Genomic DNA, 13,268 nt, shown 5'->3' with positions numbered 1-13,268 from the left:
AGTGGTCCCCAGGTGCACCGCGGGCACAGGGCTTCGAACTTCCACCCACCCTTCCCAGGGGAGAGCCAGGACCGGCTGTGATCAGAGACAGAAGCAACCTGTCCACCAAAATATGCCAGACCGCCAGGGTTTCTGCCCAGCTCCCCACGGACTTCAGGCCTGGCTCCTCCCATAGGCTCCCAGCGCCAAGGTGAAAGAGCTCCGAGGGGGCGGCTGAAGGCAAAAGGCGCAGCCCGAGACATGCAGATAAACCTGCTGGCTGGTGACATCCGGGTCTTTTCTTAGAGGGCAGCTTATGCTCATCTTTCCCTACGTGTGAATGTCACACAGGTCCTGCATCTGGCGTTGTGCGGAGCCCTGGACAGCGTGGGTTTGGACTCCACGGGCTGTTGTCTTTTAATCCCGGGATTTTTCCGACAGTAGACACTACAGTCCTGCACGGCCAGCAGCTGCTGAACCTGCAGGTGCGGAGGAACCTCGGACGAGGAGGGCAGACGCTAAGTTTCTGACGCGATTTTTGACCGTGGGGACGGCTGGAGCCCTAATGCTCAAGGGTTGTTCAAGGGTCCGTGGTGTGTGTTTACCCAAACCCCATCTGTTTACAAGCAGAAAAGCAGAAACGGAGGAATCACGGGTCAAATGCATTGAGCTCTAAGGCCCCCAAAGGCCAGAAAGTGGGTTTTCTTCTTCCTCGGGGCCCGGAGATGGGCCCCGGGACTGCCACACAGCAGGCTTTGCTGGGCTCCGGAGGGGCCCACGGCGCCCCCGGAGGCCACCTCGCGGGCTCTGACCAGGACACAGGCCACTTGGGAGACGCAGCCCTGCTCCCAGGGCCTCCCTGTCCCCTGACACCTTGGAACCGGGGGTCCGGAGGCCACCACCCTCCATACCTGAAGGTCCTTCGTGTGGCCGGTGACCGGGAGCGGCAGGATGACGAGCTGGAGCTGGAGCGGCTGCGGGAGCAGGGCTGCCGACCGGCCTTGCCCGGGGGGCTCTGGTAGGGGCAGTGGTCGGAGCGAGGGGGGCTGACCCCCGAGTCCTCTTCTTCATCGTCCTCCTCCTCCTCTTCCAGGAGGAAGCCGCTCTCGCCGCCGCTGCTGCTGCTGCCGTCCTCGAAGACCGCGTCGTACTCGGGGCTCTTGCAGGAGGCCCGGTCCTCGTCCTCCAGGGCCGCCTCCAGGACCCCAAAGTGCTTGGTGAGGCTGGCGCGGATCTCGTGGTCTCTCAGCAGCGCACTGTCCTTGCTGGCGGCCCCGATGTCGCAGCCGCTGCCTTCCTCCCTGCCGGAGGCTTGCGCCTCAGCCCGCGGGGCGCCTTGCTGGGGCCAGTCCTCGGGGGGAGCCCCAGACGGCTCCCAAGACCGCAGCACCTTCCTCTGAAGGGCGCCTTCGGGCTTGAGCACCTGGCAGTAGTCGTGGTCACCAAACGAGCAGGAGAAGGGGCGCTTGTGACCAGCCTGGGAGGCTGGCGGGGCGGTGACGTGCCGCAGGTGGGACAGGAGCTCGCGCCGCTCTGGGTGCTTCTTTGGCAGCGTGTGGGCAGCGCCCGCGGCGGCCCCGAGCGGGAGGCCCTCCGGGGGGAGGCGAGGAGCCGCGTCTCGGCCCGGGCTGTGCTTGACGTCCGGCTTGAAGAGCTCCTCATCCGCGGGCTTGTACGGAGGCGTGGTGGGCGGGGTGAGTCCTGCTCAAGCAAAAGGAACGACACGTGAGGCAGGGACAGACGGCCTTCCCGAGGGACCCCGAGACCCTAGCCTGGGACGGCGGAGCAGCAGCTTCTGTGTCCCCACTCCCCCAGCCCAAAGGAGGGCAGGCATCACTGATCAATCAGCGCGCTGCCGACCCAGCCTAGACGTGGCCTGGGGCTCCTCACAGTCCATCGGCAGCGACTCGGAGCGGGCACGAGGGAGAACCCACCTGCCATTCCTCCTGCAGCCCGGCAGTGGGAGCCGAAGCCCTCAGGTCTCCCAAGACCTGTCTTCCTGCTCCGTCCTCCACAAGCCCTCCCCGATGGCTGAGGTCCCCCCACCCCGTGTGCGGGTGGCGGGGGGGCAGGCGGTGCAGGGAAAACCTCCCATCTGGATTTGACCACCCCAGGGACCTCGTGGTCCTGCTCCTGACCTTGGCCTCCAACCTCCCAGGCACCAGAGGGCACCTGCCCAGTGCCCGAAACCTCTTCCTCTCTGGGGCTCCCGAAGCCCACAGGATCCGGCTGGAACCCACCAGCCTGGCGTCCCTCTGGGCCTCTGCTCTTGCCCGACCCCCGGGTCTGCCGCAGACCCACCCCGGGCACACCTCTTGCTCCTCTGGGCCCCGCGTGTGCTCGTGCTCCTCCCGTCCGTCTCTCCGACTTGACCCCGCACGCCCAGCTCAGATGCCTGCTGCTCTGGTACCCTGAGCTTCCTCCCAGGCCACAGCCTGGCCCCCGCCTGCCCTTCGGCCGTGTTTCTGCACAGCCTTTGGAAAGAGCGTGTATCAAACAGCACTTGTCGTGGGGAGGGTCCGTTGGGGCTCCTTCGGGAAAGACTCATGTCTCTCTCTTTTTGCACCAGGTCACGTGCCAACTGCTGGCAGCTGAGCGAGCGGCTGAGCCCAGGCCCCGACTCCCCTTGTAACGCCCTCGGTGTGTATCTCAGGACCCAGTGCAGCCTGTGCAGTGGCGGCAAGGCCGGCTCGATGGGGCAACCCAGCAGCCGAGGCCCCGGCTCACCTGCCGTGCCACACAGCTCCACTGCCAAGGTCTGCTCGCAGTTCTTCTTGCCAAAAGGAGGGTCACTGGTGGGGCTGGGGAGGACAGGAAGGGAGAAGCCAGTTGGCGGCACGTTCCGCCTCCCGAGACGACAAGGGGACATGGGGACAGACTCTGCTCTGCTGCCCATGAGAGAGGGGCAGGGATCCCCCACACCAGCTGTCAGAGGACGTCAAAGCCACAGAGCTCTTTCAGGGGACACGCGCGGCCCGCCTCATCTGACAGCGGAACACCTGAGACCCACCGAGAAGAGACTTGCCCAAAGCCACGCGGGCTCTCAGCTTCCCCCGAGCCCGCAGAGACCAGCTTCTCAAGACAGAATCCCTTCCAAGGAAGCCCCGCGTGGCCATGCGGGCAGGGGTGGGGACCCGGCCAGGCGCGCGGGCTGATGAGCGCCTAACACCTGACAAGATAAGGAAAAACAAACCAACGATTTCTAAAAGTCTACCTTTGCGACAAGGCCAGCATGAGGCACCTCGGAGAGTCTGAAAAGAAGAAAAAGAAGCAAGTAAGATTCCCCAACATGGCACTGCCAGCAGATGTTTCTCTCTGGAGGAGCCCCTGCACTTCACAGCCTTGAGCCGCTGCCTTCAGGCATGTGACCCAAAAGCCTCTGCCCTTTGGGGGGAGGGCAGGAGCAACTGCAATCCACGCTCATCGCGGCGGCGGCTCTACGGGTGCCAGGGCGACCCCTTCTGGCCAACCCGGGTAGTGCTGTGAAGCCCGCGGCCACAGCGCAGGGCTCTGCCCGGCAGGTGCACGGCTCACTCACTAGCTCAACTGGCCTCCGTTTCTGTGTCTGAAAACAGGGATGCCAGGGCTCCCTGCCACATGGGCTTCCTGTGAGGTTACAGGGGACGATCCGAGGGGTCCCAGCCCGAGGCCAAGCACGGAATCCATCACTGCTCTGTTAGTGACGGCCACTACCCTTGCCACTTAAAGTTCAACCCCGCCGTGGAGCTGACTCTACCCACATGCCTTCTGTCACATCGCCACCCAGGACGTCTTTATTTTTCAGAACGCATCTGTGTGTCTACTTGGCCGCACCTGCAGCATGCGGACGCTCCCGGGCCAGGCATCAAACCCAGGCCGCAGCAGGGACGCCACTGGATTCTTAAGCTGCTGCGCTACCAGGAAACTCCCCCTAGGAAGCCTACTGAGAGCCCTCATCACAAGCTGTAGTTGGTGCCCTGTTCTGCTTCCTCTTCCATTGCCTGTCTCCCCACTGAAACACAAGCCCAAGCGGGAGGGCGCTGCCGCCCCTGGTCCCCGAGGGGTGCCTGGCCCACGCGTGGCGAGAGACCCAGGCGAGTGGGTGAGGGCTGAAGCTCTGCCCAACGAGCCCACCACACAGGAAGGGAAGCTGAGAGCCAGAGAGGGAAGGCCCTGCCCAGCCCCGGGCCCCTGGGGCCTGTGCAGCCGCATCCGCCACAACCCGTCCTTGCAACCGACTCCGACTACCTCTGGAAGGGAGCTGCGGGCAGCTGGGGTCCTCCTCCGTGTCCCCACACCCGCTCTCACAGGGGCTCTCCAGGGCCGGGATCTGGGGTCCCCGTGGGAGCTGCCGGTCTTGGCCACTGTCCTCGTGCGTGGGGGTGCCCAGCGCCCCCTCCACGTCGCAGGCATCGGGGGCCAGGCGCAGCGAGGACAGAGCCCCTCGGGGCTGCTCGGGAGCCGGCGGCTCATCAGTGAAGGTCAGCCAGGGGCCCAGCTCAGGGTTCAGTCTCCTGGAGCGCCGCACGGGGCGCACGGAGCCCTCGCGCTTCCTCCCCAGCTTGGCCCACGGCAGGCCTCGGCCCGGCCTTCTCCGGCCCCACTCCTCCTCGTCCTCGTCCTCGTCCTCCTCGTCCTCCTTCTCGTCTTCCTCCTCCTCCTCCTCCTCTTCGTCCTCCTCTTCCTCCTCTGGCTGCGGCCTGGCCGCCCGGCCAAGGTGCCCTCTCACTTCCAGCCGCAGCGGACGCAGGCTGGGTCTGGGCCCGGAGCTCCTGGGTGAAGCCGCGACCCTCACCTCCTCCACGGGGGACGGGTGGCCTGCGGAGGCCGGGCTGTCTCGGGGCCGGGGCGCGAGGGAGGCGTAGACAGGCGTGGCCAGGCGGTAGGGCTTGCTGACATCACAGAGGACATCTTGGGCCAGCAGTTCCCTCAGGATGGAGAACTCGGGCCAGGCGGCCTTGGGCGGGTGCGGGGGCCGCGGCCCGGGCCTGGCCGCCTTGGAGAGGCTGCGGCAGGCCTGGGGGGCTGGCTCTGGGGCCCGAGCGGGCAGCTTCCTCTGCGGGAGGCAGTAGGCATGCATGTAGCGAATGAGCTGCACCATGGCCTGCGCGTCCTCCTGGGGAACCTGGGCGCCGGGGCCGGCCTTGCCTGGCGCTACAGAGTCCCGGGGAGAGGCTGGAGCCGGGCGGGGGCTCGGGCAGTCCTCGCCTGCCTCCTCGTCCTCCTTGGCCGGCAGCCGGGGACTCGGGGCGGGTGGCGGTGGCGGGCCCCTATCGGGGGAGTGGGCTTTAGCCCGGGGGCAGGAGGGCGCCGAGGTGAGGTGCTTATGCAGCTCCGTGCAGGCCCGGCTCTGAGGCTGCGACGTGGGGGCCTTCCTGTCTTGGGTGCTGTCCGTCTGGAGGGGCAAAGAGGCCAGAGTGAGAAGGGCGGCCACACTGCTTCTCCCCACTGCCCACCCTGCAGCCTCTGGCCAGGCCCGGCCTGTCTCACCAGCATCGTCGAGGTGGCCAGGCTGCCCTACTCCATCCCCAGTTTCCAGCACAGGGCCTGGCCCCGGGCAGGGCTCAGGCGCTGAGGGACCAAGGGCCGGGCAGCCTTTAACAGGTCCCCCAGCTCTGGGTCTCGCGCTCTCCAGACTGAAAGCCCCGCTCTGACTAACGTGCCTCAGCGAGCGCCAGGAAGCACGTTCGCGGTGGCCTGGGAACGGGCGTGGGAACAGCGATGAACCGTAAACAGGGGCCCTGGGGAATGCTCCTGGGGCCATGGAACTGTTCTAAAACTGGACTGTGGTCACGGCTGCACGACTCTGTACATCACTAAAAACCACCGGGCCACGCTTCTGAAACAGGTACATGACACCTGCATAAAGCTGTTAAAAAGTCTGTCACGTCCCAGTGCCCACGGGGTGAAGGGGTGGCCAGGCGTCCAGGGGGTCTGGTGATCAGGCCACAGCCAACCACCCTTTCCAGCCTCGTCTGCCCCCCGGGGCCTCGCTGCCCCTGCAAACATCTCGGCTGGGGCCAGACTGGATTCCAGGGTGTCACACGCCCCTGGGTGCCTCCTCGGCTTCCAGGGCAGGCTGGCTCACGGAGCAGCTTAGCGGCCACCCCCGATAGGACAGGACACGAGGGGCGGGCCTCTGTTTGGGGAGGTCAGCGGGACACGTGGGAAAGGGGCACAGGCCGCTGAGAAAGACGGCATCCCGATTCCGCCCCGGGATGTGAGCCTGGACCCGGCAGTCCCCTGCAGCCGCGTCCGGGGACAAGAGGCAGGGGCTGGGTGCAGGCTTGGAGCTACAGGGATGCTGGCAAGTCACGAAGCTCAAGGAGGAAGGAGGGACCCGCTTCCTTCCTGGGTGTTCACGCAAGAGCGGCCAGCTCTCTGGCAGCTGCCCCAGGAGCAGCCAGACTCCTTGGTGTCATCTCCACGGCGCCGGCAGGGATCTGAAGCTTCAGTCTGTCAGCTCATTACAAGAAACGTCCAGGAGTCCCCGCTGTGGCTCAGGGATAACAAGCCCCACAAGTAGCCATGAGGACGTGGGTTTGATCCCTGGCCTCACTTGGTGGGTTAAGGATCTGGCACTGCTGTGAGCTGCGGCGTAGGCTGCAGATGCGGCTCGGATCCTGTGTTGCCGTGGCTGTGGTGCATGCAGGCCGGCAGCTGACGCTCCGATGGGACTCTTAGCCTGGGAACCTCCGTATGCTGCGGGTGCGGCCCTACAAAGGCAAAAAATAAACTTCCTGAGGGCAGGACACCTCCTCCTGGGTAGCTCTAACTCAGCATCAACAGGTGCCTGACCCCGAGGTACAGGGGACCCTTGGACAATGTGGGGTTGAGGGAGGGGGAGACCGGCCAGGCAGAGAACCCGCTTATACCGAGTGGGCAGCCCTCGCTCGCTCTCTGCGCGTCCTCTGCATCTGCGATTCAGGCCACCGCAGGCTGCGTGTGCCCAGCGTGCACCACGGACAAAAGCCCCGAGGAAGCCGACCCGTGCAGGTCAAAGCCAGGGTGTTCAAGGGTCCACTGTGCATGGAAAGTCCAGGGCTCCTTCTAGAACCCCAGACTGGCCTGGATCTCAAGCCGTGCCCAGCACGTCGGTAACAAGGGTTGTAGGAGGAGCGAAGGGGGGGGCGGGAAGTGGGCTGAACCCCGAGAGCCCTGGAGGCGCGGGTGGGTCTGGAGGCACGCGCAGAAATACCTTGACACCAGGCCGCTGGCTTCGGGACCGGAGGCCTGCCTGGCGCCAGGCGGTCCCCTCCTTCTGGGAGTCGGAGGTCAAGGTCGGGGAGGACGCGGCGAGGAGGAGTTTCTGCAGCTGTGGGAGAAGTGGGGGGGCGGGGGCTGAGCTGCAGCCAGAGACGCGGAGACGCGTGTGGCGGCGAGACGCCCTCGGCGCCACCCAGGCCCCGACCCCATCGGCCGGGACCAGGGAAGAGCAGGGTGGGGGGTGGCATTTAACCACCTAGACTGTGCTCCCGGTGTGTGGGGCACAGAGAGCAGGCTGTGCGACTACCTCGAACACACAGAGTATTCCCAGAAAGTGCCACCCTCTCTGCCACGAACCAGTTAATGACCCAAGCGGAGTCCCTGATTTTGAGCAACGTCGGCCCATTCTACTGCTGAAGTAGGATGTGTCCACTTGATTCGGACCCTGCATGCGCTCGCCGTACAGACAGACAGACGGACTCACACGAAAGCTCTGCACTCGGGCCCCACGATGGCTCTCTGGTACGGGACTGCAGCTACTTCCTTCTGTTGTTTTTGCTCATTCACATTGGTTTAACAATTAGTTTCTTACATTAAACAAGTGACAGAGCGCACAGATTCTCAGGGCCTTGCTTTTTCCTTCCTCTGGCCACCCCCATGGCATGCGGAAGTGCAGCGCCAGGCGGGATGCTCACTGCGAAAGCCACTTACTACAAGTTGTCACAAGGGATAAGTAAGTCGACTGGAACACAAGGAAATGAAAATATGAAAATGCAAGGGGTTTTTTTGGCCACGCCCACAACATACGGAATTCCCCAGGCCAGGGATCAAACCTGTGCCACAAGAGCAACCTGAGTCACAGCAGGGGCAACAACAGATCCTGGACCCACTGAGCCGCCAGGGAACTCTTCTCAGGGCCTTTTATAGCACTAGGGTGTGCTGGGAGTCTGGACGGTGAGTCTCCCCGAGCGCCCAGCCCAGTGCCTGAAGCGAGTGCCGTCTAAGGCAGAGAGGGGACCACTGGTGACATCAGGGGCTGCCGTCTGCTGCTGTGAGGTGCGACCTCTAGAGTCCCACACGGAATTCTGCTCCTTACTCCCGGTCGTGCTGGGACTGCTGCTTCAGTGGCATTTACTGAGCCACCGCGTTGTGCCAGGCCCTGCTCTAAGTGCGTCCGTGTATTAGCGGCTGTGGGCCTCCCGCCCGCCGGTAAGAAGCAGCACGACCCACACCCTGCCTCGCAGGCCAGGAAGCGAGGCAGAGAGAAGCCAGGTGCCTACGGACGCGTCCACATCCAAACCAGGCGGTGGGATTCTACTCTGAGAGGAAGCACGACCCTCACTGGCCAAACGGAGGCGGGAACAAGCCCACTCTTGTGTCCAGCACAGACAGGGCCTGAGCCAGCGGCCCCTTCTGCTCTGGGGAACAGGAAGGCAGCAAAGAAGGAGGAGGGCCTGGCCCCAGAGTCCCAACACCAGGGTTCTGGCTGCTGTGTGACCCTGGGAGGGTCCCCCTCCCTTGCTGGCCTCATTTTCCCAAGATGCACCTGACACCCCCAAGGGCCTACCCAGCTCTAACGCTCCACCCGCTGAGACCCCTTCCAGCTCCAGTGGGCTCTGGGGCATCTTGGCAGCCCCCCCCCCCCCCCCGCTGCTACAGCGCTGAGGTGAGGAGCCCACGACAGGCGGGCTGAGCTGGACGTCAGAGGCCAGGACAGCTAGGCTTTCGGTACCTTCAGCCCGAGTCAAGGGCAGCCGACCCCTTCGGAATCTGGGAGAAGCCGAGACCTCTCCCCAGAAACCCGCGGCTCCACGTATGGGGCTCCACATTCCACATGCCCTCGGGAGCCCCTCGCTCCGGCTGGAGTTGGAGCCGGTCCGAGCTCTTTGGAGGACGAGCTGGAAGGATTCGTCCAAACTGATGAAACACCCCATGGCCTGAGACCCAGGAATTCCTGGTCTAGGACACAGGACAGGCCTGAACGAGGACCCAACTACGACGACGAAACAGCGAAGGAGCTGGAACAGGGAGGGTTTCTAACCGGCAGAGCGGTTAAGCCAGATACGGTGCGTCCTTACGAAGGAACATTATGTAGCCGACAAAAAGGATAAAATAGCACCATCTCTGCTCATCTGGGAGTTTCCAAGACAGGCCCGTTCACCGAGCAAAGCAAGGCCAGAGCAGTAGGTGACGGAGGCTCCCTTTAGCGGTTAAAAACCCCAGGTGGAAGGGACCGCCACGCAAGAGATGGGTCGGTAACCATGGTTACCTCCAGGGAAGGAGAAACAATTTTGAGTTGGGAAAGGAGGTTTTGCTTTTTACGATTACCTCGCGCCCGAGTGTTTACTGCGTGTGTGTGTGTGATCTTTAGGAAAATGCTTGCATTTAATTGCAACAGGTTTACACACACTCGGGGTCGATCCAGGACAGGCCCACGGAGGCCTCCCAGGGCCGTCTGGGTGTCTGCCGCGAACCCTCACCCCTGCAGGGGCTGGACCTGGTTCCCTGCACCCGCCGCCCCTGCCACCAGACACCACATCCCAGGCCACCGCCATCCCTTCCGCTGAAACCGGTTCTCACCAGCGAGAGCTCCTCCGCCTCAGGGGCCGGGCCGGGGGCCCCCTCCGGGGCGGGGCTGGGGGGCGCAGAGGAGGGGGCGGGCGACGCGGACGCGCAGGAGGGTGAGTCTCCATCGTCCAGGGCTGGGAAGGCGGCCAGACCCACGTCATCTTCGGGGATGTCACCCAGGCTCTCCGTGAGGGCCGCCAGCAGCGCCTCGTTCTCGCTGTCGATGATCTGCGGGGAGCAGAGGACGCGGCTGCTCAGCGCCGGGGCAGAGCCTCGGCGTGGAGCCTGCTCTGCACACCCCCGCCAGCCCGCTCAGGTCCCTCGGGGCGCAGGGACAGCAGACGCCGCGGGACGGAGCGGGGCGCTCTGAGCACCACGCAAGTGCGCGAGCAGGCAGCCGGTGGTGACGGGCTCCCAGGCTGGGCTCTGGGCTCATCGGCATGTCACCCCAGGCCCGGGGCTGGCCACGTGAGGGACACCGGTCCCCTCCTCCAAGGTCAGCCACTTCACTCCACAGCCTCCCGCGTCCAAACCCTGGACAGGGCCCGAGGCTGGTCTCTGCTGCCACTGGCAGCCCCCGCCAGCCTCTCCGACCCTGGGGCCCAGCAGGTGGTACAAAGTCTGGATGCTTCGAGGTTCGAGCGTGACAGGGGCAGCCAGGGGGCAGCTGCAGAACAGCTGGCGTCCCCCTGCCACTCCCAGGGCTTGCACCTCGGTCACTCACGGATGGGCATCTGGGGCGGTGGCCACAGCCAGGCCTGAGTCCACGCTTACCCACTGCGACAACAGGACCTGCTTCCCGAGAGGACGGAGCGAGGTTACACAGTACGACGTGCAGGAAACAGGGCCTGGCGCCAGCAGCACGTGTCGCCGCGGTTATCACCACGGCTCTGACTGCTCTTACTGCTCCTGGGACGATGGTGGCCACCCCAACACTGCTGTTACTACCACCAGTACCACCAGTACCACCCGTGTTGCCACCACGTCTGCGACTCCTCCCAGGGTGACAGTGACGACGATGGGGACGACAGTGGGGGTGGCTGATGGTGGCCGTGGGCAGTTCCTCCCCCCCCCCCCGCCAGCACACACATCCTGAACGCTGCTCTGTGCCCGCTGCTGTCTGGGCACTGGGGATGCGGCCCCTGCCCTCAGGGAGCGTACCCTCCCGCGGAGCGAAGAGTTAAACAAGGACATTTCAGAGACGGAGATGAGAGAGCCTGGGAAACAAACGCCAGGAAGACGACGGCGCCGCCGCCCAGGCTCTTGCAGCCGTGGCAAAAGGATGCTCTGAGCAGCCAGCACTGCCCGGGCTGCGGGATGAGAGGTGCCAGGCGGGCTCAGAGCTGAGGAACAGGAACTCGGCTGATGAGAGGCAGATACACCGCCTCGGGTAACCCCTCCGTACCCTCCTGGGGGGGCACTATCCTATCGCCGCTTGCCATGTGAGGAAAGGGGCTCACCGGGGCTGACCACCTGTCCTGGGCGTGTGCCACTTATTCACACAGCAGATCCGGGAGGGCTCACAGGGAGCCCGGAGCGCCCTCCCCGACGTCTCAGCCCTGGGACACGAGGGGCAGCGCGCGCCCCCAGACACCAGCCCACCGCCCTGGGCGCGGCAGTCACAGTCCTGCGAGGAGTCCAGGCGTGCCGGGCCTGTGCGGGCAGGAGGCGGGTCCGCGTGGGACGCCGTCCCCGGCCTCCTTCCCATCCCAGCTTAGGACGTTTATCCTTCTCTGCAGCAAGTTCGACTGCAACACGCCCCGTGTCGGCCCTCTGGCTGCACCCAATCTGAGCCAGACCCTTCGGCCGCAGCAGCGGCTGAGAACCGAAGCAGGAACACGGGGAAAAGGGAGCAAACGCAGTTGTGAGTTTGGACCAGAGCTAAGGATAAAAGGAAGGTCAAAAGAAAGCTTCAGGTGGGCCTGACCCGGGTCCAGGGGGTCAGGGCTGCAAAGGGACTCGAGTGGCAGCCGCCATCCTCCCCCTCAGATGGCCCCCAACCCACGTTCCCAGAGCAACTTCTCCGGCCTGGTGGGGAGTTAAGCTCTCGGGACCTGGGGGTCAAGGGCTCCTCCTGGGGCGGGGCGGGGCGGGGCTCTGCCCCTGACGGGGTGACCCTGGGGAGTCCTTTCCCTCCAAGCTCGAGCCGTTCCTCTAAGGCTTCTCAGGAAGGCCGGCCGGAGGCAGTGGGGCAAGTGCTCCTGGAAGCGCACCCAGCTCAGTGGCCGAGCGTGGGAGGCCTGAGGCAGACCACCGAGGAGAATGAGTGAACAATGCACCCCTACCGCTGGGCAGAGGCGGAGATGGGTGTCTCAACAGATTCCAGCGGGAAGGTATGAGTTACTCAGAAACATCAGCTGCACTGGGTGGAAGGAAGGTTCCCGCTTTCACGGAAGAGGAGCGGGGCCCGGACGGGGATATTCTCAGTTACAGCAAGTACCAGAGCTGGAAGGGCCTGTGGCGATCACGGAGTGCCCAGGGGCGCCAGACATGCAGCCTGGGTGCAACTGCTCCCCTGGGTAGGGCCAAACCCGCGGCCCATGGAGGTTCCCAGGCTAGGAGTGGAATCAGGGCTGCGGCCGCCGGCCTACGTCACAGCCACAGCCACAGCCACGCGGGATCTGAGCCACGTCTGCGACCTACGCCACAGCTCACGGCAACACCGGATCTCTGACCCACTGAGCGAGGTCAGGGATGGACCCTGCGTCCTCATGGGTTGTAGTCAGGCTCCTTTGCACTGCACCACAACGGGAACTCCTCCGCCAGCATATTTCTTAACACAGCCCTCCTGGCGGCACCGGAGACCTGCTCAGTCGGAGCTCAGGAGGAAGCCCTCCTGCCCCTTGTTTTGGGGTGGGGGCAATGAAGGTGCAGGAAAGAGACTTGTCACAGTCACGTGGCAAGTCTGGAGGGGTGGCGAGGGTGCGCAAGGGCTTACTGGGTGCCAGGCGCGGAGCTGAAAGGAACTCAAGTCGGCAGGGACCCCAAGGAGCCCGGAGAGGTTGGGTAAAAACAACAGGACTAAGGGGAGGCCTCCCGAGGCTCTGCAGCCTTCCCGGGGCGGGTCCAGCTCTGGACAGCCAGGCAGGGCCGGGGTCCTGCCCCTGGCTGGGAAGAAAGGCCCTGCGTGCCAGCGGCACCCCGGATAACACGTGCCAGGGAGCCATGCGGCCCCCTCCTCTTCCCGGGCCCCTCCGCTCTGCTTGGAAACGGAGCGCAAATTAACGGAGAGTTAATCAGCTGCAGAAGGGCTATTAATAGACGCGGCCCGGCCGTGCCCTCCCCGAGCTGCCCGGGCGCCTCCGCGAACCGAGGGCCCGCCTCCTCCTCAGAGCCTGCGGGGCTGAAGGACGAACACACAACGGACCCCGGCTACTCCGAACCCCCGGCCGGTCCGGGCTGGAACTGGGGGTGCAGGACACCCAGGACATCCGTTTCCCTTCCTTTCTTCTGGGGGTGAGTCCCGAGATGTCGTCGGCGCCTGAAGGACCCACTGACTAAGACCCACCACGCTGATCCGGGCCCCTCCCTCCTCC

At 64.7% G+C, this 13,268-nt stretch overlaps 1 protein-coding gene across 2 annotated transcripts in view; it reads right to left on the bottom strand.

Moving 5' to 3' along the window:
- PPARGC1B (PPARG coactivator 1 beta) overlaps positions 1-13,268 on the bottom strand; it is a 101,534-nt gene that overhangs the window by 14,729 nt on the left and 73,537 nt on the right. For both annotated transcript variants that reach the window (XR_002342022.1, XM_021085008.1), the window contains exons 3-8: positions 9,745-9,960; positions 7,157-7,273; positions 4,207-5,353; positions 3,194-3,230; positions 2,707-2,780; positions 891-1,680 (exon numbers count right to left, since the gene is read on the bottom strand). Coding sequence is in view for 1 of the 2 variants with exons in the window: in XM_021085008.1 (XP_020940667.1) it covers positions 891-1,680; positions 2,707-2,780; positions 3,194-3,230; positions 4,207-5,353; positions 7,157-7,273; positions 9,745-9,960 (2,381 nt within the window). In the remaining variant the exon portion in view is untranslated. The remainder of the gene's footprint in view (positions 1-890; positions 1,681-2,706; positions 2,781-3,193; positions 3,231-4,206; positions 5,354-7,156; positions 7,274-9,744; positions 9,961-13,268) is intronic.

Source organism: Sus scrofa, chromosome 2 (assembly GCF_000003025.6).
Source record: "Sus scrofa isolate TJ Tabasco breed Duroc chromosome 2, Sscrofa11.1, whole genome shotgun sequence".
NCBI lineage: Eukaryota > Metazoa > Chordata > Mammalia > Artiodactyla > Suidae > Sus > Sus scrofa.
Note: the sequence above shows the minus strand (reverse complement) of the source record. Positions and strands in the feature narration are given on the sequence as shown.